The 23024-nt window shown below is 44.3% G+C and overlaps 2 protein-coding genes across 3 annotated transcripts; one reads left to right on the top strand and one right to left on the bottom strand.

Moving 5' to 3' along the window:
• Positions 1–1103: 1103 nt before the first annotated feature.
• shdb (Src homology 2 domain containing transforming protein D, b) lies at positions 1104–16696 on the top strand. Of its 2 annotated transcripts, none has more exons than XM_085928876.1 (7): positions 1104–1333; positions 2184–2554; positions 3947–4097; positions 6257–6481; positions 12993–13167; positions 14018–14137; positions 15612–16696. In XM_085928876.1, exons 2-7 carry the CDS (start codon positions 2222–2224, stop codon positions 15796–15798), a joined length of 1191 nt encoding a protein of 396 aa, XP_085785002.1. In that variant the 5' UTR covers positions 1104–1333; positions 2184–2221; the 3' UTR covers positions 15799–16696. The 2 variants fall into 2 exon arrangements, with proteins under 2 accessions (XP_085785002.1, XP_085785003.1); XM_085928877.1 differs by lacking the exon at positions 1104–1333 and adding an exon at positions 1451–1944.
• Positions 16697–19941: 3245 nt separating this feature from the next.
• On the bottom strand, positions 19942–22104 carry s1pr3a (sphingosine-1-phosphate receptor 3a). The gene has a single exon (XM_085928029.1). It carries the CDS (start codon positions 22102–22104, stop codon positions 20944–20946), a length of 1161 nt encoding a protein of 386 aa, XP_085784155.1. The 3' UTR covers positions 19942–20943.
• Between the last annotated feature and the right edge of the window lie 920 nt (positions 22105–23024).

Raw genomic sequence — 23024 nt, 5'->3', positions numbered from 1 at the left:
AGCAAAATGGAGAGATTAACCATGTTTTCCTTTTGGTTTGTAATGCATCAATGACTTCATCTCATGAGTCACAACTGTTTTAAAGTGAATAGCAGAGAGCCACAAAATACTGGATTAACCATCATAACCACCCCCCCTGTGGCTTCAGATTTTCTTCCAAATGGTCTGGCTCATAACAAGGAGCCAGGAAACCCTTAAACACTTTGAGCAAGAGGAGGAAGATGTGAGGGGTCTGATGTTGATGGTTATCTTATGCGGTGGAGGGTGTGTGTGCATTCCGATTCCAGTACAATGACCTCATCCTCTTTCCCGCCTGTAGGAGAAAGCGAGCTCATGAGTGTCGTAAAGAAAAAAACTGCATTTACAGACCTTAATGGCTGTAGCGCGTTCAATAAGCCCTGGTGGGCATTGGAGAAGAACACAACTCTGGGAGGAGATTCAATATGTCTGATCGGGATGTGCAGGCCTCAGCGCTTTTTACCACATCTTCTATATGTTTGAGCTGCTGATTAAATTTCAATTTGAGATTCCTTGAAAAAGCATTTTAAAGGAACATTTCAAAAACATCTGGAATTCATTCCAAGAAGCTTGGAGAGTACCTCATCAATCCCTCTCATGTGATGTTGCTTAGTTTAGTTATGAAATGGTTCATAAACAGTAATAGGACTAAAGTTGTTGTTATACATGCAAAATAAAACGATATCCGATTATTCGATTGTCCCGATTCTAAATGGAAAGATACGAGCTCGTGCAGTTGGTCAACTCAAGTAAATGCAATGCAGCCCTTGGCCATTCAAGATGATTCAAATTTGAATCAGCAGTCAATTTTATATGACTCGAGAATTAAAAGCCCTCCAGTGATGTCATGGGGATAAATAATGCACATCCACGCAGCGTGTTCGTGCGAGCTGATTTAGCCTCTGTTTACCACCACCACCACCTCTTTTTCCTCTGCGTGATATTTTTAGAGGAAACTCCATGTTTGCAGATATTTAAATGAATGAACGCTCCAGTGCGCGTGGAAGGAGACGCAGATAATAGGAGCAAGTGAAGCACCTCCCCTTGACTTTCTCTCTCTTTCTCTTTATCTGCGAGCCTCCACTCCATGCACTCGCTCTCCACTCATTTGGACATTTGCCTTCGCCCCTTCGCAGGATCGCCGCTGGATTTACACCCCGATCTACTTCCAATTGTTTTTGGGGAAGAAAAGACGATTTGTATTTTGAACCGAAACGCGTGGAAGTTGTTTCGTGGGCGGACACAAGGGGAAGACGGAATGAAGCGTGCAAAGTGGCTGAGGGGCTGAACGCACGTCAACGCATATTGGCTGCGGGTGAGTCCAGGCGTGCGCTTTGCTTTTGTGTTGGAAGTTGAAACTCCAAAGTGATTTTTTTTTTTTTTAAAGCTTCCCTCGACCACATGCTGTCGGTTGAACTTACAGATTTCGCGCAACTTTGCCGTTTTTTTTTGGGATGTATACGTTTGCATTGTGTTTTCTGCAGGCTGTTTCGTAATGTAAATATTGCAACTCTGATCGCAGCGAGGGCAAAGTTCACCTGGCAGATGTTTTGTTGCCTAAAACAAAAGGAGTGTCCCTGTCCAGCTGCTCTCATTAGCCGCGTGTTTTTTTTTTTGACAGCACGGAACCACATTCAGCAGGATTTCTCCAAATCGTTCAGTAAAAAACACGCAAAGTGGTAGTCCTGAGCGATTAGTTAGTTTTATTGCTTAAAATGAGTTTATTAGTCTGGGCTGTTAGTGGCAATGATTAATTGACTCTTTGGGTTTAAATCCGTGTTTTGACAGGAAGCACTTATTTTTTTCCCTCTGTTGTGAAAGTAAAGTTAATGTGAGAGTAAAAACTGTTTCAAAACTTGTCCAGATACTTTCTTTGCATACAGAAAATAGAAGTTGCTTGGCCAAACATTAAGCTCCAATAAGAAGGTCAGTTTAAGTGAGACTCTCTTTTTAATGACGTCTCTATTTTGAAGTAGATCAAATTTGAACATGGAATTGGGACACTTAAGCTATTAAGAAGGCACTATCTTCGGTTCCCTGATGATGGGATTGGATTGTGTCGTTTCTACCCAGAGGGACAGAAATAGATTTCCTTCTGTACATCTATTTCACGCAATATAAAAAAAAATTGACATAACGTTGTTATTCTTTTCTACCCCGCTCAGTCTTTAGCACCACCCCGGGTTTGGAAAGCTGAGCCGCTATGGCCAAGTGGCTCAAAGACTACTTGAGTTTTGGCAGCAGGAAGGTACCCCCGCAGCCCCCCACTCCAGACTACACCGAGAGCGAAATCCTAAAGGCCTACCGCCTCCAGAGGGAACTGGACTTTGAAGATCCATACGAGGACCCGGAAAACAGAACCAGGGCCGAGTCTGGGACTTTGGAGCCAGCCACCCCCGTGTACGGCTCGCCTATGAAGTCCTCCAGCACGGATGTGAAATCTCCCAAACACAGACTTATTAAGGTGGACTCTCAGGACCTGGGACGTACCAAGATCCTGCTCAGTGCCATCTCGTTAGATGACCAGCAAGAACCCGTGAGTATTTCTTTTTGAACAGAAGTTGCGATTAAAAACAAAATGACACGTCAGTTCCATTCTGGCCCACGAGGCTTGAATTTGTCACCTGGGCTGGAGGTGATGACAAATGAAGCTCGGGGAGGAGCGAAAGGGGTCCAAGCACTCCCAATTCACTCTTGTGTCATTTATTATCACTGTGACAGCTTTATTGATCGCACTCGCCGAGCGAATGTGTGTCACAAATATGTTTGCATAAATTCTAGCCGCGTTCACCAGACGAGTAAAATGAAATAATAATTGATGACTCCAGCAGTGTTGAATTAGGGGTGCTGGCCATTCCCATGAGTTTTAAACCTTACATGAATAATGAATTGCAGTTGGTTTTGCAAGCTGAAGGAGAACCCTGCACGTGTCAAGGGACTCGCATGTGGACTGGGAGATGTTGAAGACCACGGGATGAGTCACAATATGTAAAATAACTGCCACAATATGTAAATGTGGAGTATGCTTAAGCTTGAATTGATCTATACACTATGTAAATAAATAAATAAATGAATAAATAAATACTAGATAGCTAGCTGGAAAGATAGCTAGCTAGATAATTATTATTATTGCTCAATGGCTAGGTGGAGAAGTCGCTAGTTATCTTGTGGAAAGGTTCGACTGTGTAAAAAGTGAATTCCAATACTTCAAAGTTTTGACTGCAAAAGTTGCAAAGTCCATTAACAGTGTGAATTCCATTCGATAGCTTGTTCCTTCATTAATTTCCCAGGATGCGTGGGGGGGGGGGAATCTGCACTCTAATGAACACGGCGGATTCCCGTACATCGATAGACAACGCAATCAATGCGGACGCTTGAATCGAGTTTTATTTTTAGGGCTTTGTGTGCGTTAAACTGGGAAGTGTCAGCCTGACGCTGTTTGAGGGATTGCATGTTTATGTGTCTGTGACCATATGCCAGTTGGCCTACTCGTCTCCCTTGCTGGATTATATGACGCTCAATGAATACATTAATTGCATTGTGTCCCCAAAACATTATAAATACAAGACTTTCTTCCGCAGTCTCTCTTTCATGTGGCAACTGCGGCGCAGAATATTGTTAAAGGTTTTGAACCGGGAGCCTCTTTGGATTGTTACTAAATATAACATTTGCCAGCCCTGGTGACACTCTCAATGTTGTTGCAAATGCGTGTCACAATATTAGCATAAAAACAACAACCCGACATCTACTTTGCATTGCACGCAATTCAGCGGGGATGTGATTGCAGAATCTTGGTCTGTCGGTTTTCATGAGCAAGGGTGTTTTTTTATTTTTTTTCTAAATACGGTATTTACACTGTTGAGTTAGTCCGAATTTTTATTTTTTTAATGAGAATATAAACTTCTTTTTGGGTTGTTGTTCTTTTTAGGCAATGCCGTCTGCTCCGTTGGCGGGTGACACCGATTATTCGGACCCCTTCGATGTCCGCCCGGACCATCGACCGGAACCAGATCCGAGACCGGTTCCCTCAGAAAGCAACGGGTACATGGAACCTTATGAAGCCCAACGTGTCATAACGGGTAAGTGGTGATGTGGGACTCTTTATTTCATTTGCTGCTGTTTTCATTTGTGAAATAATGAATGCCAGTTGCCATTCAAGATTTTTTTTTTTTTTTTTTTCACAAGGCAATGAAAACTGTTTTGCATTTTGATTTCCTTTCTGTCTACGCATCACCGTGCGTCGTCCCTTTGGAGTATTCCCCCGCAGCCCCCCACCCCCTCCCCTGTGGTTTCTTCCTGCATTATCTCACTCTCATCCAGCGTTATCCATTTGTTTCTCCTCCTTTAACATCTCTGTTTTCCTCTTCCCAGCATCCCTTCCCTGCCCTGTCTCAGTCATTTAGTGTAAAAGTGCTCCCCCCCCCCCCTCCTCCTCTTCCGTCTATCTGGCTTCATCTTGAGGGCTCTCCTCGGCACCCGAGGGGAGTCTGGCTGGCTCGGTAATCTGTCTTTTAGCAAATTATTGTCTTGCCCTCTCTATGATGCGACTTACGTCTCTGGTGGTCGACTGCGCCGATAATCTCCCGGGTTTAATGAATGCACGCTTCTTTGCTTTGCAAATGGCTCGTAATCTGTTCTTGTAACTGCTGGATAGAGACAGCGGCCAAAGATGACAATCACAACAATGATTGAGTTTTGATCTTTTGTCTGCTGTCTTTTGACAGCTTTTTTTTTTTTTTTTGTCCGACCGTCACTGAGACCCACGAGATTAGACTATATGCATAAAGACGTAATGTGGTTTCAATTAAGTAGGATTTATAGTTATTCGCCGCATCTGAGTCACTCTTTAATTTTGGAATGTGTTCACATTTGTTTTTAGGACCTCAACGCAAGCCAAAATTTGCATTTCCTCCTTCAATGAATGACATTGTGGTTGAAGAGTTGGAAATGTGTTTTTTTTCCTGGCAGACAAAGATGTTTGTCTCTTTGTCATGATGTATCGTTTCGACATACTTCCTTGACACCAATTGCGACTTTTCTATTAGCCAGAGCTTTGGCGCCATCTGGTGGTATCAAAGTGTAATCAAATAATCACAAAAAATAATCACAAATTGTCGAGTTTGTCAGTAAATCGCTGAGGATAGCTTCCGTCGACAATACCAAGCTGTTGGTCAAGTGTCCCAAAACCTTTGTGCGCTTTTTCGACTTCTTTTTCTCAGCCTCGCTCACCTTTCCGTCAGACTACAATCCCCCCCCCCCCTCCGCTTATGTTTCCCACCATCACGCTTCCAATGAATTTCTCATTTTACTCCCTCTAATCCCGTTTTCATCCCTCCACCTTCATCTTCGCCATCTCCCGGCGGCCTCGCTCACACCTCGGGTTCCCGGCGCAGGTAGAGCAGCTTTCGGCGCCGTGTTTTTGTCACCATGACTTAACATCAAGCGCTGACAGATCCCTCACATGCGTGCTCAACCTCCCCCCCCTCTATTGCTCCTCACCCTCCTCCTCCTCCTGTTATTGCCTTGCTCCTCTGCTCTCCCTCCATTTCCCTTCTTCTTCACTGCCTCGGGCCCTTTCCCCAGGGCCGCCATTTGGTCGCCATGGTGACAACCAGACAGCCCTATGGTAGCGTCTTGCTGTGGTGTGAAGTTTTCCACCGCTTATCACCATTAAACGTCTCTCTTTCATCCTCTTAGATTTTTTTTTTTATATGCACAAACGATATCTCCACCTGTTCTTAAGAGGGTAAATTTTTCAGGTCAGGAGATAAAAAGCTCCATTAGTGCTTCCTTTTCTCAGCTCCTGTTGATGAGATGCAGGAATCTGATTAACTTCTCTCGCTTGCGTCAATAATCCTTTTTATCCCAAGGCTATAATTTGACTCCAAGAAATATTCCTCAGTTGGGACCTGCTGAGAAAGCAATGAGAATTTTTCACGGGGGAACAAGGGCGCCGTTCGATTGCTGCAGGGGGGGGGGGTCGGGCGGATGAGTGGATGGGGTGGACCCAACCCGTGTGCCTTTATGCTACTCGGCAATGGAGCCCAAAGCCTTGTTAAGCCGCAATATGAGATTGTGAGCCCCCCCGCAAGCTGCGCAAACATTATTTGTCCCGCTCTTTTAATTCTAGTCATGTCAGCCCTCAACAGGCGTTCGAGGTACCAAACCGTGTTAATATTATTGCGCCTGTGATTTTTAGCTACGCCGACTTGACTCGTTTTTGTATCTTCTTTGATAGAGCTGCAACGTGGCCCCGGAGGAGGACGCTCAAGGGGCGGGCTGCAGCTTTACGACACCCCTTATGAAGACAGGCGAGGCCAACGTTCGGGTTTTACGTTCGGAGAAGCTCAGGAGGAGGGCAAGGAGGGCAGCGGCAGGCTGCCGCAAGACGATGAAAGACCCGCTGATGAGTATGACCAACCTTGGGAGTGGAAGAAAGATCACATCTCTAAAGCTTTTGCAGGTATGGTTGATTTTGAAACCCAAGAATAAAAAAAAACAAAAAACAGGGACCATCTGAAATGTGATTTTTTTTTTTTTATATAAACAGAAAAATGATTTAGTGATATCTTTCATTGTCTTGATTAATCAATGAAAGGAATTTGTCGGAATGTTCGTCCCGATAGAGAATTTTCCATCAGACTGAAGGAGCAAAACAACAAATCAATAGCGACTCAAGCATAAAAGTGTAAGACTTCTCCAGATCGTTTTCATCATGGGACTGTTCCATAGAATTAGAAATTGTATTATGTGAGTGGGTGACTCTCTTAATGAGCACTTTTCAAGGGCCGAACGCTGCCCGGAGGCTGAGAGAACAGTTTGTTATATCACACAGTGGAATTCTTTTCTAATTGTCCCGGCTTTCTTCAGCTAATTCACCACACAGCAGCAAGAAATGCAGACCATGGTGACCCTCATGGTCTCAGCCCTCTCAAATGGAACATCTGTTTTCCTTTATTCTCTTCAAACAACTCAATATTGATTTCTTTCTGTTTCTGTCCTAAAGTCACAAACAACCTTTTGAGACTCAAGGGTTTATTTCGTCTGCCTCTTACAGTGATGCAGTCTCCTCAAAGACGAACAGCATAGCAAATGAACAGCAATTGGAGTTTTATTTTGCCTTACTCTTTCATTAATCAAGCACATTTAAAACAATTAATAATTCACTATGTACTAATTCAATAGGAGATTTAACGGCATCACCAACAACTAGAAAACTGTTGTCATTAACTTAAGTTTAAAACAATAAAGGGCCCAAGATTGATCCCTGCGGTACCCCAAAGTGAATTGTAGGATTGGTTGATGAAATGTTATTCATTTTGACATTTGTTTTCATGGAAAAGTCGGAATTTGGGAACTGTAGAAAACATTAACCCACATTTCCGAAATCAGATGAGTATTTTGATGGTTTTAAATGGTTTTGAAATGTGGACATTTTTAGCATAACGTTAATTAGAAGATGCCAGGCGATATATAATGTTGTCATTGGTGCCATGTTGGTGTGAGGACTGGAATGTAAAACAGGGAATCCAGTCTGTCTAAGTAGATCAGTGCTCTCTGTGAGAGGCCAAGCCAGCTTAATTGAACCGCATCTTTCAAGTCAGCAAGGTCAAGGTGATGGGATAATAAATCAACCGTGCCTCGTCGGCATTCTCCTCCGTTCCCACTACCGAGCCCCCCCCCCTCCCCCCCCCCAGAATGTGTGTGAGATCCTCACCACCCCTCACTTAATTACATGTCTACATGTGCATGACCGATCCAGTGCTAATAAGTGTCACAGTGAGAGAGCGGCGATAAAATTACATTTCCCCCCCCATCTTTCAATCGCATGTATTGAAGTACGTATGGAATTTTATTTCATGATGTCAAATGGGAGCAAATGGAAATAGGTAATGCATCTCCTTCCCATAACATGCAGCACAGTTCCACAGCCCCAAGGGGGGAAAGCTGCCGTAGCGCTTTGACCTCCCGTCATTGCCGCTTAGCGTCCTTCGTGCCGGCATGTTGCCTTTCGTTCCGCGCCAAAGCACGCCAGTCTAAACAAACAAACTGTATTTTCCATTCTCGCCCTTAATCCACGGCCACGGAGCTAGTCTGCCTGGACAGGGAACGGCTGGCGGATGGAAAAGGATGACGTGAGCGAACGAGAGGTGTGAAGGAAAAGGACAACGAGATATGCGTATCCAAGGTTAGGTAAAGAGGGAGGGGCTTAAAGGCGGAGAACAGCCAGAGGCTGTGTTGACGTGAGGAGGCCATACTGACTGCCTCCATCAGTCAACTTAACACATGAGCGAACTCTTTCTCGTACGCGGCGCTGACAAGGCTGTCGTCGTTGCCCTCTTTCCTGGCAGATATGACACATTCCCTCAGATAACCTGCAGGTGGGGGTCATCGTGGTCTTCCCTCACCTCATCAGCCCCTCCGCACGGGGCACACGATGTACTCAAGCAGCTCTAATTAGCGCCAGGCTTCTAATTGGAGGGCGAGAGGAGGTGGCGTGCAAGTTGTTGGCACAAATGAGCGCGTTGGTGTTGATGCCGCCGTAGCGTGGGAGGGAGCGTGCTTCCTTCCGCTGATGCTTTTCACAGCTTCACTGAATTTCTATTTAATTATCGTCTCAGGTTGTCAACGCTGGCCACCTTTTGTCGGGTGAAGTGAAACCACGTGACAGGCCTCAGCCAGGCTGGATTTTTGCCTTCAGTCTTTGAAAGCTGTCAGTAGTCTCCCTCATCCAGCTGAAATTACAGCATTTATTAATTCACCGACATCAACATACAGACCGGCAGTAGGAAATGGCCGCCGCAGCTGCTCGGAACCGATCAGCGAGTTAATGAAAGGCGCCATCTCATTAGCATTTTCATGACCACACCTAATGAATAGATGAATGTTTTTTTTTTTTTTCTCAGTTTTATAATTCACTAGCACAGCTTCGATGACTGTGTGAGTTTCTGTAGAGAAAACAATGAGGGAGCCTCCCCCTACACACACACTTTGTACATGTCAGGGAGGAACGCAAGTAGCCTGTCTATGGCGTTTTGCATTGTATGTTAGCATGAAGCTAACAGTAAGCTTTAAGCTCGCTAGACAGAAACACTTTGCCTTTTTTTTTTTTTTTAAGAATTGTTTACTATCTGCCAAACTCAAATCATAATTAGCATTTGTAACTAAATTTTACTTTAAATAGCTCGTATCTTGAAAACCTGTCAGGGTATCTTGACAGATGGTCAGTCTGTGACTCTTTTCTGTGGAAGCATTGTCTGGATGTTGGATTTCCTCCTCTGTGTGTGTGTCAGTCGGAGCCTGGCTGTGTTTTGTGTGGCCGTGTGCATGGAAACAAACACACAAAGGGGGGAAAAAAAAACAGAAAATGAGATTTGCAGCGCGCCGCTCTCTGAAGCCCCTGCGGGCCTTCATCAGAGAGCAGCCTCTTCATCAATTTAGTGGCGCCGTGCAAGGACTTGTCTTTGTCACATTTCCTCGTTTTCCCCTATCACTCGCCGCTTTTACTTCTCTCTGGCCGTGACCTTAGCCAGACATTTAATGGAAAAGCATTCCTTTCCTGTCAGACGGATGGCTGAGTTGATGGAAGTAAACTAGACCAAAAGGAACGTCTCTATTCGTGGGGGTTAAGCACCAAGCCAAATACAAAAATTTGTGAATAATACGCACAGCTCCATTTTCTTTCTTGTGTTTAAAATTGCCTATGGTTATTATTTAAATTGTAAAAATACCCCAAACTATGATCCTCAACCATAAAATAAATAAATGGCTGATTTTGGAAAAAACGCTCTGCAATAGCAGGGCGCCGGGGTCTGTCACCGCTTTGCAAGCCATAAAAAAACTAATTGCTTCTTTTCTATTAGCCTTTTTATGACATTTTTGACTCGGTGATTCATCGTGAACCGCTGCCTATTCACTTTCCTATTCCTAGACAGTCTTTTGAAACGGTCCTCAATGAGCCTCTAAAAATATATATATATATTCTCAATTTTTTTGCTCCTTAATGAATCTTTATCAGCATTTTTTGAAGAATTATTTGGTTTTGTTAAAAGAAGATATATCATTGCCCCCCCCCCCCCCAACCCTGCTGTGCCCCCCTCCAGGAAAAAGTCCACATTTTGACAAAAATCAGCCCACTCTAAGAATAAATTCACTTCACAACATGGCCAGAAATTGATTATCTGTGACCAATATGCTATAAACTTGTGTGAATGTCCCTTTTCTCCCTGATCTGACAGAAGGTGTTAATTATCTTGTCTTTATGGGGGGGTGGTCTCCGTGTGCCCAGCAGAAGGTCTTTATGAGCGTGTGCATGCCAGCCCCTTCCAAAAAAACAGATGTCTTCATTAAAGAACCAAATGAAGCTGTCTTTGTGCGACCCCCCCCCCTAGCTTTTCTTTTGAGCATGCAAAAAAACAGCAGGTGTGCTTAAGAAGTTACCTGTCAAATTACGCTGTGTTTGTAAATTGAGCTAAATTGCGAGATAAATTGAGGTTTGAGCGTGGCGCTTTTGTCTGGATGTCTTTGTCTCCTTAAAGTCTTTGTGCTGCGCTTGAGGACAAAGCTGAGCACACGCAGCTTTCCGCATGTGGTACATCATCGGGTTTTAGTTGTCGATGGCAGACAGATGCCCCCCCCCCCCTGTCAGGATGCGTGTCGTCCATCTTCTTATCTTGATGCTTTGTCAGCGTGTTGGCAGAGCAAAGAGATAAACTGATGCTTCAGACATAAACTGACTCGTTTTGTTGGGTCTGTTGATGCTTATGGAAAAAAAGACAGAAAGAACATTTGAATGTCTAATAATTAAATTTTATAAATAATTAATTTAATAATTTGTCCTTCAGTATTAAATTGGCCAATTTTTTTGGGGGGGTTGTGTTATGAATTGAAGAAAAAAAAAGATAAAATCTTTTTTTTTCTCACACAAAAATTTGATTTCAGATTTTATTTTTTATAAGTCATATCATTTTTTTTTCTAAATATTCTACCGAGCGGTTGGAAAAGTCACAGTCGCTTGTTTGTAGCTCGTACTAAACAAAGTTTTTGAAAACCCAAATGACTCCAAATTTGACCAAATGCATCTTTTTGGTCCACCCACCTCCACTTGGTGCCATTTTGTAGTCAGTTAGCGCTAGCCAGACATTTTTGCATTGTCAGGTGTGTCTCATTGAGGGGTGCCGGGCCGCACTTTGGTCCTAGCTTGGGTGGCGCTGCGTCCCGCTCCAGATGGGGGCCATTGTACTGCGCTAGGCATCAATAATTCACAGAGCGCCAGAGAAAGTGGCAAAGTGTGTCTGCCTGCTCAATAATTAACCAGCGAGGGGAGGGAACCATGTTTGTACAGCCAGGTCCCTTTCTAAACGCCCATTCAAATAGCCTTTAAAGCGGCGGGCCCAGAGGGGAGAAGAACAAGACCTGACTGGTTTGGGGGGTGGTGGTGGTGGGGGGGTGGGGTCTTTACATTTGTCTGCTCATTAAGACATCTCATTTCCTTGTATTTGTTTTGTAATCTTTTTAGCCCGAGTATCACACAGAACGAGCAAATCCAAATCGCATAATGTGAGTTTGTGTCGGACTACAGAGACGACAGATTATTGCCTGCCGTGGTAGATAATGAGCTATTTTCAGCACCTCGTTTGTACCCCCCCCATCCCCTCGTTCCTCCAGCCCCTCCCGCCACTGTAGGTAGGACAGCGAAAGAAGCATTTTCACACCCTTCAATTACTCCGCCACATGGCACACATGAAGCCTCAATTTTGTCTCGCTCGCTGGTGCGGCCACACAATTTCTCAGCATTCGATAAGAGTGAACAATGCAGGCTGCGCTTCCAAAAGATCTCTTAAATGATCTCCTTTCACTCTCGTGATGAATGGTTGTGTTCACAGGGTCTGGTGTTTGTGTACACAGCAGAAGCCCTCAGTGAATTAAAAAGTGAGATCTGAAATGTGTGTTTAGTTCATCCACAGGCACATAGAAAATGTCTCGCTCGCTTATAACCCGGAAACTGATTTTTATTTTTGCCTGTGTGAAAGCTTTCGGACATTTTGATTGGCTTTAATTTTTTATCGCTGACTATTGGCTCCTCGTGAAATTGTGTCGCCCTTAGTTGTATTTCTCTCGATAGGAAATTATTATTTTTTAAATCCCTCAGTATTGTTATTGTTGTTTTACAAAAAACAAAAGTGTTTTCTCTGCTTTTTAGTCAGAAGCCTGTTTTGGGTGAAACCAACCCAAATTCTTTGACTGATTAATAAAGAGCAGAAAAAGTTAGAAACCATAATCATATCAGCCAGTATCCTTTTTTTTTTTTGGCATTTTGTCTCTTTCCACTGATTGTGTCCTTTTGCACTCGCGTCACATAACCCGCCCGCCGCCACATTTCACTTGCAGTCATTTCCTCTCATTAAAATCTTGCACTCTGTTTGAGTCTCGCCACTTTGTCAACGCCGCCCGCCTCTCTCACATGTCTACTTTTTGTGGAAGCCATCTGTGCTTTTTCTCACTCTGTCGCTCTCGTTTCTCTCACCTGATACCCCCCGTCACCCCCCCCCCCTCCCCTTCCTCCACTTCCTCTATTAGAGATGAGAGTCTTGTCAGAGCTGCCCTGATGGGTCAGAGGGGGAAGGAGGAGCCATGTGTTAAACAGCAAGATGACCTCTCGCCCTGAACACGACTAAGCATCTTTCCCACATTTGCTCCCCCCCCCCACGTAAACTCAAACATCTGCAGTCACTACGACCTCTTTGACTCGGGCTGTTTTGTTGCTTTCCACCTGCTATCCATTTTGCAACAACTGCTGTATTCGCCACACAAGGCAAAAAGAAAACTGCCAATAATAAACCAGTCAAGTTTATGGAAAAAAAAAAAATATTTTAAGAAATAATATTTTGTTCATCTTTATTGTTATCGATCAAACTTTATGAAAACGACCCGTATGAGTCCCTGACAATCTTTTTCTGTCTCCGTGCCAACAGTGCAGTTTGACGGGCCCGAATGGGATCGCTCGTCATCGCCAAGCTTGCGTCCTCCGGGACCCCGTTCCAGCCCTCTGGTGGGCGGCGGCGGCGGGGTAAAGTTCCGAATGCCCCAGGAGGGTCTCACCATGGTGGGGGAGAGAGTGGACCCCACACAGCCTCTGGAAAAGCAAGTGTATGTCTTCCCTCTTTCCAACTTTCAATATAGATTTTTAACTCGTTCGCTACCATTGACGACTATAAACGTCAAAGATTTTTTAAGAGCTAGAAGTGAAAAGAGTTAAAACAAAGGGCAAATTGCTGTTGACGTTTCATTAGACGAAGAGGTTCGCTTGATTTCATGTTCATCGTCCTTGTGGCCATTAGTTTAATTACCTCAATCTAATAGATAACGTTTTATAGTAGCGCCACCATCACGCTTAACATGAACTGTCGTCTAAACACGTCGTACTTACGCGACATACTCGGACAACATAAAAACTGCAATTTTCTACTTGCTGATGAGCAGCTTTTAACATTTGAAGGACAGTTTGTGTTGTTTAGCTGTCTCGCCGATCATTAATGAGCATACAGAAAATGACGCGTTAATGTGTTTCGGCTTCACGGCGCCCGAGCGCCGTGAAGCATTCGAGTAAAAACTAATTAGGTCCGAACATAAAAAAACACACACACATTTACTTTGGTGTTGTAGTTTTCGACATTATTGCTGTTATTTATGTTCCGCCTCGTGGAACATAAAGGCTTGTTTGACTAATGGAATCCAAGCGCGCGACATCACTTAGCCGCATGAGCTGAGTTTGCTGCCTCTTTTAAGTGCTGCTATGAGGTTTATTGCCTTCTATGCCGCTTTCAAAAATGAAATAGGAAAACGCCTGCCTGGTTAATTAATGTTGATACAAACACTTGAGTTCTTTAATCCATTGTATGGACTCAAAGATTAAAAGACAATGACTTCACCGTTGTAGTTGTTTAATTGTTCTTTTTAGAAAGTTGGTGAAAGTATTCTCGCTCGCCGTGCGTCTCAGGTGGTACCACGGTTCGCTGTCTCGATCCGAAGCGGAGTCGCTGCTCACGTTGAGTAAAGAGTGCAGCTACCTGGTGAGGAACAGCCAGACCAACAGATGCGACTACTCGCTGTCTCTAAGGTACGCGAACACTCACTCGGATACTTCTTAAAGCCAATGATTGAAGTAAAAAACTTTTTTTTAATTAATGAGAATGAAACTATTATAATTGTGAAAAAAATAATAATTTTATTTCAAAAGTATTTCACCTAAAATACTGAAATTTTGGTGAAATTCCAAGTGTTTTTTTTTATTTTAATTTCTTGTAATGAAATCTATTTAGTCTATTAAGACTAAATAGTATCAATTAGTCTTTTTATGCCAAATTCACAATTTTCACCTTTTAAACCTCATCTACAATTTTTCATGCCCATCTGTTTTGCAAATCAAATCCGGTCCATAATCACATAAGTTTGCTAATCACTTGCTTCTCATTGCTGCAAAGTGTGTGTGTGAAACTACCTGAACAGCAGTCGACTGTATACACACACCCCTCCCTCCATCTGTCTCTACCCTCCCTCCCTTCCTCCCTCCTCTCTTCATCCATCACTCAAACTTTGCATCACCTCCTCCGCTAGTCATTTGCAGGCTGCTATAATGCTTATCTGGTCAAATCTCTCCCTTGTAATTGCGAGCGTGATTCAACGCCACGGCCTACCATCATGCCTCTGTCCTTAACTCCCCACCAGCCCTGCCCCGCCCTCTCCTCTGTAGCCTCCTTCTTCTGCGGTCCCAAAGGGCTTCTTCTAAGTGGTAATCAGGCAGGTAGAGCACACTTCAGTGCACACATCATCCTCGCCATAATCACTAATGAATATGAATCACCTTCTGTGGGCCACACAAAAAGGGCGGCGACTCGCAGGAGAGATGGGACTGCTCGTGTGTGTGTGTGTGTGTGTGTGTGTGTGTGTGTGTAAACAACTTTGAAGATGACTCACAAATTCCTGCACACTTCCTGTCGCTCAAGGTCGCAATTCTCGTTTTGCATTTTGCTCACGTGAAGTCTAGAAGATCTAATGAGCGGAGATGAAGTATCGGAACATTTTAATTATATTCAACCTCCAAAGTTTTTGTTAGCTTCGTTAGCCGTCTGAACATGTTTTGTTTACATTGATTAGTGTTTCCACACACACATAGACGGAAATTCCGAAAAAACAACCAGCTTTACTTCGATTCTGTTTAGTCTTCATCAAACTGTTGCGACTGCTCGCCGAGTTTCAGCCTTGAGGCTATGAGTGGCTTTTGCTATCTGCGAGTAGAAAAGTTTCTTGCTGGGCCAGTCGTCCGTCTCAGCTTACATGAACAATGTCAGTGGAGGTCGGCCATGACCGCCGGGGACCTGCATATTCCTCACCCACCTTCACAGTCCAACGCTCCCCCCCCCCCCACTTTCCTCTTGTTGCATGCGCCGCATGTGCTAATCCTCATCCATCATAATGTCCCGCTCCCCCCTCCCCTTCCCTAAATCCACCGAGGCAGCATGACTCCCCAGCGTCCTCCTTTCATCGTGACTTCCCTCGCCCGTCGTAATTTGAGCTTGTTGTTTTGGTCCCAGGAGCTGCCAAGGTTTCATGCACATCAAGTTCACACAATGCAAAGACGGCAAGTACGTGCTGGGACACAACAGCCCGTCGTTCGACTCCATCCCCGAGCTAGTGCATTTCTACACCACGCACAAGCTCCCCATCCGGGGCGCCGAGCACCTGTCGTTGCTCTTCCCTGTTCTGGTGCAGACGCTCTGACTATAAAAAGGTTTTTTTTTTTTTGGGGGGGTTCAGAAACTTCAAACTCATTCGTCCTGCTTATTTTTTTGGACTGGACCTTTCACTGCTGTGCCAAGTGTCGCTAACATCTGAGGAGATTGAGTTGGAGAGAAAGCAATACCTGAACTCTCTCGCTGACAGACTTCGGGACTTTCTCCTTTCATTATTATTTTTTTCTTGGCCACACATCCGTCACAGCCGAGGAAGCACCTTGGGAGATACACCAAGGTTCTGTTTCCAGAGGACGGTTCGCCGAACAACGAGATTCAATTACTGCTGGTTCAAAAAAAAAAAAAAAAGACACTTCATTTACACTGGTCAAATATTCCTCTTGTCATATTTTTCACATTTCTACTAGAATCAATAAATGGAACTATAGAGGATGATGAATGTGTTTTTCATGACTGAGCTTGAGAAATGATTTTTCAACTGTGCAGCCTACATTAAAAGTCACGTTCGTATTTTCACTAATTAGAGATTTTTTTCCTCTTTTGTGCAAAATCCCACTCAAGCTCTTTGTTGTCAATAATTTTGGCTTTTTCAGAGCGAAGCGTCTCTCTCTAACTTTAAACGTTGTGTTTGCAGGCTGGAGACTAATCAGGAAACACTTGAAAGCGTCGCCCCTTTCACGCCGCCCCCCCCCCTACACACACATTTGATTGCCGATTGTCCCCTTGCCAAGTGATTTAGTAGCTGATTGGCGAGTCGTATTGAGTAAATTCTTGCCATCTGGATGGTTTTTTTTTTTTGGGTCACTTAAGATTCTTGGTTGATGCTTTCTATGATTAAAAATGGCTCACATAGAATTACACCACTTGTAATAAATGTAAATGTGTATTCATGACTATTTAGGTCATTTTATGTCACCTGTAAAAGATAGCTTAGCGTAGCTTAGCAAAAATATCTCGTATCTTTTACAGGGGACGTATTATGGCTTTTTAATTGCTTGTACAAAAGATTCCGGTCAATCTATATATTTCATAAACTGTATTCATTGTTAATTTAACACAAACCACCTTCACATCATCAATAGCATTAGCTAGCTAGCATACTAGCCTTATTAAGCAGCTAGCACAAACTGACAAGACCTCACGCAAAATATGTGGACTATCTTGTTTGATTGACCTTTTGACATTTTACCTTATAAACGTAATAAATGTGGAATGTAATATGTTCAGATAAGAATTAGCTAGTAGCAGAAGAGGCGGAGGGGTGAGCAGTGGCTTATTTTCATGAGACAGGAAAGTAACATGCAATCAATGAGTTACTCGTTTGTCGACGTAATTGAAAAAGAAATCACAAAGCATAAAGATGCGCTGCATACATTTTTATTTTATTTTAATAAAACCTCCAGACAGGGAAAAAAAAGAAGCAGAACACTTGGCAAGATTGTGTGTTTCAGTCACACACACATTTGCTCTCCTTCATCCATTAACAGCATGGTTGGTGTGGAAAGTGGGGTGGGGGGGGGGGGGGTATATGGTAAGGGTAGGAGGGCAGCTCTCATTATTTGGGCTGCGCTGCCGAGTGAAAAGAGCTGGGATTGCTTTCATTACAGAGCCAAATGAAATAGCGGAGGCTGATTACCCGCGTGACGGAGAGACGAGGCGTGCTGGATCACTCCGTTGGGGAGGGCGGGTGAGCGAGCGAGGTGGAGATACTGTTAAAAAAAAAAAAAATGTGAGAGACATTGACATTGAGAATGACAGGGGGGGGTGCTGCCATGGTCCCATTTTTCCAGCAAGACCCCCTGGGGAAAAATGTGAAATGTAACGACAGTGGCAGCACAGCATGTTGGAATCAAATAATATCGTCGTCACTTCAATTGCACGGCTCTCCAATCGTTCGTTCTTTCCGTACGCGGCATCGACGTTCAAATAATTAATTTCTGAATAGTACTATGTAATGTAATTCTGCAAGTACATTGAACTCCTTCCTGTAGAATGGTTCAAAATGGAATGTTGGTGTGAGTTAAGTAGTTCTGATGTGAATTTTTCAATGATTTTCAATCGGCAATTCAAAATGGAAATCGACAAATAATACTCTGATCTTCCAGCTCTCGTTTGCAGCTCCTAATTGAAGCAAAAGCTCACGAATCCCAGCGCCGGTATCGCCTTCGTCTCGACGCGACTGCTAGACTGTGTTCGCATGCAGCTGTCGTGATTTTCTGTGTGTGTGTGCACGTGTGTGTGTAATGTCAGGTGTGGTGGTGGGTGTCAATCACGAGACGTCGGGGGCGGCGGCAGCTGTTCAACCATCGCAGTTGGCCCGGCGGAATGAACCCAGACCGAAATATTCAAATCGACTTGCGAATAATCTACCTGGAGCTTGCCAGTGGGAATGATTCGCCGATTTAGCAAAAAGCTAACTTAGGCATGTCCAATTTGTTTTCATTGCAACAGTAGTTGTTTTGTTTCTGTGCAACTGTATTTATATCTACGCTCGGAGCGTGTTCAACGCCACAAGTGAGAAACTGCACACTCGTGACGGGCTTTAAGACCAGCCCGCTGTGCTTCACTTATCCTTCGACCGAGACACGCTAAATCCTGCACTTGTGGCAGGGGGCCTGGAGGACAAAGTGTGGAGGTCAAATTAGGCGTGTGTGTATGTGTGTCCTTGCATGCGTGCCTTGCCGGAAGATTGCAATCAGAAATGGTTTGCAGAGAAAGCAGCTGCTGTTTTGAAGGATTTGCAAGTTATTTTAAGGAAGGTTTGCCATTGAAAGACATTGAGCAGGTCCCACACTGTGAATGGAGCTACTCAAGCATGACCTCCACCAAGTAGCAAATCATGCAAGGCGAAAGCTAGATTGCTTGTTCGCTAGTTCAAGTATATCTGGGCTAGCCGGATTGGTAGCATGATGAACTGGAGTTAGCATGTCCGTTTCATAATCAGGATTGAGTACCTTTTCAATTGTAAATTCATACTTGAACAAAATTATTTCTTTAAAGTCGTCTAGTTTTGCAATAAAAAGACAAAGCTCCATAAAATTTTGATTTTTTTTTTATATTTGCTTTTTATTTGCCTAATTTATATTTTACTTAGAAAGAACTATCTTTAAAAAAATCTAACGATATTTAATCTGCAATTGGTTTTATACATACTATACAATTCATCACATTTGTAGTGTCGCTGCACGTTTCACAAATCATTCCAATCGTCCCCAGAGTGGGGATCATGATGACAGGGGGCGGGCTGATCCTTTTGTCCTCCTGTCGTGTTCACATTAGTCGTATGCAAATGCGAATTGCGCATTGAGAATCACACAAATCCACCGTGTCTAAACCCTCACAGAGAACTGGCGACGGTTATTTAGTTAACATGATATATAAGGTGATTGACCCACTTACGGGAAAAAAAGGCCATTTGTGAGTGGTAATGAGCTGCACATCTGCCTCACAGTTGAGTGGTTCTGGGTTCGATTGCCATCATTCTAAATTTTCTGTACATAAGAGGGTGTGGATACATATGCAACTTCATTGTTGTTTATAAGATTTCTTTTTTTAGATGTATTGTACAGGTAACAGGTTACATTAGAGGTGGGGAAAAATATACTTTATCATTGTCTAATATTTTATATAAACTTAGCATTTAAACAGGGGTGTGTAGACTTTTTATATACACTCCAACCTGAGATGACTGTGCAGTGAATCTCCATGGACATTAACATTTGCTCTTTTTCAAATAGCAACAGGCTCTGCTCATCCTCGGCAGACGTATGGAAGGAATGCGCAAGCGTTTGTGACGGCAAGCGAACAGTCGCTGACCTTTTTCTGGGAGAAGGTTGAGCTTTTCGCATCCCCGCTGTCTTTCTACATCACAATTCAAAGTGCGGAACCACGAAAAATCTCTGTGAGGTGAGCGTGAAATGCCACTCGTCAGTTTCTGACCGTTCTTTGCTGCACAATGCACTGCTATATTATCGGTTTACATTTTGTTGCTGCACCATTTGTTGTCCATCATTAGCGTTAGCAAAATTAGTGACGCTAACACATGACCGTATCAATAATGTAGATTTGTGCAAAGGGTCAACGTGTGATTTTTCTATCATCACACTCACATGCGCACATGACACAATCAAATCTGACAATCATCAAACAGCTTTTTATTTGATTGACTATATCAAGGAACCAGACTACCACGATCAAATCATTTGCATCCAGCACTGCTAATCACTATTAGTGGTTAGTTGATGTCCGAGTGGTTTCTAGATATGCTGATGAAGAAACACAAACTTGGTCAAAAGATAATTGACGAAATGTCCTCTAATGAGAGCGCATCGAAAAGTGGCGCTCTACCGCCATCATCAGGACAAATGTGGTTGTTGCACCAGTAGTGGTAAAGCTCCAAGAGCAGAACTCATCCCTTTCATTCAAAAATATAAATACATTTCTTAAGTCTTCCTTACTCGAATCATCCCATTTAAAATCATACAATCTCAGTACCATGGCGGCTGTTATGCACACAGAGCACAAAATCCACCTCGGGTGAGTGCAACAAACGTTTTCACAGAAAATATACTAGTAATCAAGTTGTGTGTTTTTTGGTGGGCGGGGCTGCCGGGTTGCATATAGCACATAGAAAACAAGCAAACAAAAAGTGCCTAACTAGATTCTACATTAAAAAAAAAAACCAGCCTCAACACAAGCTGGAAATGCTTCTGATAGGAATGATTTTTTTTTTTTTTTTTTTTTTTTAGTCCGTGAAACTTTTTAAATAGAAACATGTTACGTTTACATTTGTTGTACATAGTGGCTTTCATTAGTCTAGAATCTGGATTTCTTTTATCCTCATCCAAATCACACTGACCATAGTGCATTGTGAGCCTCTCAGCAGCCGCAATATTAGGAACACCGCGTCTAATGCAAAAGCTGGATCAAATAATTCCAAAATAAAAGGCCCCCAAGGTGAACACATTTTTACAACTAGAATTGGGCCACATTATAGATTTGGTTGTCATAAATATATATCTTTATAAATACGTTGAATTTGAATCCAGAAGTTATATTTTTGTGCCATTTTTGTTTGATGTATTTTTCACCTGTAAAATATGTGCCTTACTCAAGATTGGGAAACATTGCATTAGCTAGTCCAGGTGTGCCTAATGTTCTGGCTTTCTTTCTGTCAGAACTTTCCGAGGGCCCCGGCCTTCACCAGTACGGCGGACAGTAGCTCGGCGGGTCCCGCCGGGTGAGGCAGCGCGGTGGCGGAGGGATCGCCGCGCTTCTCATCCGCGTTGACCCCTTTGTTCAAGGTGGCCTTTCCTCCTCCCCCCATGCTGCTCTTGCTGTTCTCCGCCGTGGGCCCCGCCGTGCCCAGGTTGGGGCTACCCGCCGCAGGTGTCCCGGTGGACTCGGCGCCGCTCTGGCAGCAGCAGAGCAGGCGGAAGAAGGCGGCCCTCATCTCCCTGCTGGACAACGTGTAGATGAGAGGGTTGAGGGCCGAGTTGAGCACGGCCAGGGCGATAAACCAGTCCACCTCGTAGAGAACGGGACACCCGTCGGGACTGCAGCCCACGTCCAGGAGCAGCAGCATGAAGAGGGGCGCCCAGCACACCACAAAGACCCCGAGAACGATCACAACGGTCCTCAGCAAGGCCAGGGAGCACTCGGAAGGTCGGCTGCTCACCCTGCGCCCGCTGGACGTCACCAGGCGATAGATCCGGATGTAGAGGATGACGATGGCCACCAGCAGGGCGCTGAAGACGCTGATGCAGAACGCCACGTAGCTCTTGGCGTACAGAGGCAGGACCGTGGAGCACGAGCCCAGGTCGTCCAAGCAGTTCCAGCCCAGGCTGGGCAAGGCGCTGAGCAGCACCGACACCAGCCAGCAGGCCGCCAGGAGGCCCAGGAGACGACCGCGGCTGGCCGTCTCGCACGGGCGAAGACGCACCATGGTCATGTGGCGCTCGATCCCGATGGCCAGGAGGCTGAAGGTGGACGCGCTGAGGGCCACGAACATGCTCCCCTCCCGGGCCAGCCATTGGGCCGGCGTCAGGAAGTAGGTCCTGCTCCCCGAGGTGAAGATGTTGACCACGTAAGCCACGCCGGCCAACAGGTCGGACAGCGCCAGGTTGCCGATGAGGAAGTACATGCGGCTGTGGAAACGCTTGTTCCTCCACAGGGCCAGCAGCACCGTCAGGTTCTCCAGAACGATCAGCACGCAGATGAGCAGCAGCACCGCTGTCTTGCAGGCGCCGCCGCCGCGGGCCCGTTCCCACTTGCCTGAGTTGTTGTAATGGGCCACGATGACCATGTTCATGCCTTCTTCTGGCGGGGTGCCCATGCTGCCTCCTCACCCCCCCACCACCACCACCCAGTTCCCTCGCTCAAACGGCAGAGGGCGTCACAGCACTGGACTCAGGGGACTGGCATCCTAAGACAGCTGCCTCGGGATGGTCTGCCAATCACATGCAAAGGTAGGATTTAAAAAATATATATATATTTTTTATTATTTTACCACGTATTTACACATTTTTTAAGATTACTTTTTAACATCTGCCGTGGAACTACAGATAGAAAAAAAATAGCCTTTTGACTAACTGTGGCGCATTTTCCGCAATGTTTATAAATGTGCATTGCCTCCTGTTAAATAAATAAAATCACATACGTACATGTTCAAAGAAGGAGCAGAAATGCAGTAATTCAAACATAACTGCTATTGATGAAATAGCTCAATTGATTTTTTTTAAATGACTAATTTTTTGTGGTAGGATTAAATGTTAGAAATGAACTAAAGGTGCAAGTTGTACAATCTGACACGTATTATGCATGATCCTTGAAATCAACTTTCAAATACAAATAAAATGAAACTCTTAAATGTAGCACAAATAAAGAATAAGGATCAGTTTTATTGTTGTGAGGAAAATAGGTACATTTCTCAAGAAAAAAAAAAGTACTCACCACATTTGAATTCATCATTGGTCCACAAAGCTCTTAGTGCGCTTAATGTCCTTATTTAAACATGTCCCGCAACTTTATAGACGCTTAAAAAAAAAAAAAAAAGAGCAAGTGGAACATAACGGTTGTCTAGTCAGTATGGTGGCAAAAGTTGTGTGAAGTTTTTTGGGAAGTGCTCTGCCTGCTCTCCCAAACAGAGGAGTGCTCTCAGACTGATGCGGGGCGGTTCTTGTGCCGTCAGCCATCAGCTCCTCCCTTACTTTCAACTTTCTTCACATCCAGGAATCATGCGTGGACGTCACTTAC

This window comes from Syngnathus leptorhynchus, chromosome 13 (assembly GCF_054491065.1).
Source record: "Syngnathus leptorhynchus isolate UIUO chromosome 13, UIUO_Slep, whole genome shotgun sequence".
In the NCBI taxonomy this organism is placed as follows: domain Eukaryota; kingdom Metazoa; phylum Chordata; class Actinopteri; order Syngnathiformes; family Syngnathidae; genus Syngnathus; species Syngnathus leptorhynchus.
Note: the sequence above shows the minus strand (reverse complement) of the source record. Positions and strands in the feature narration are given on the sequence as shown.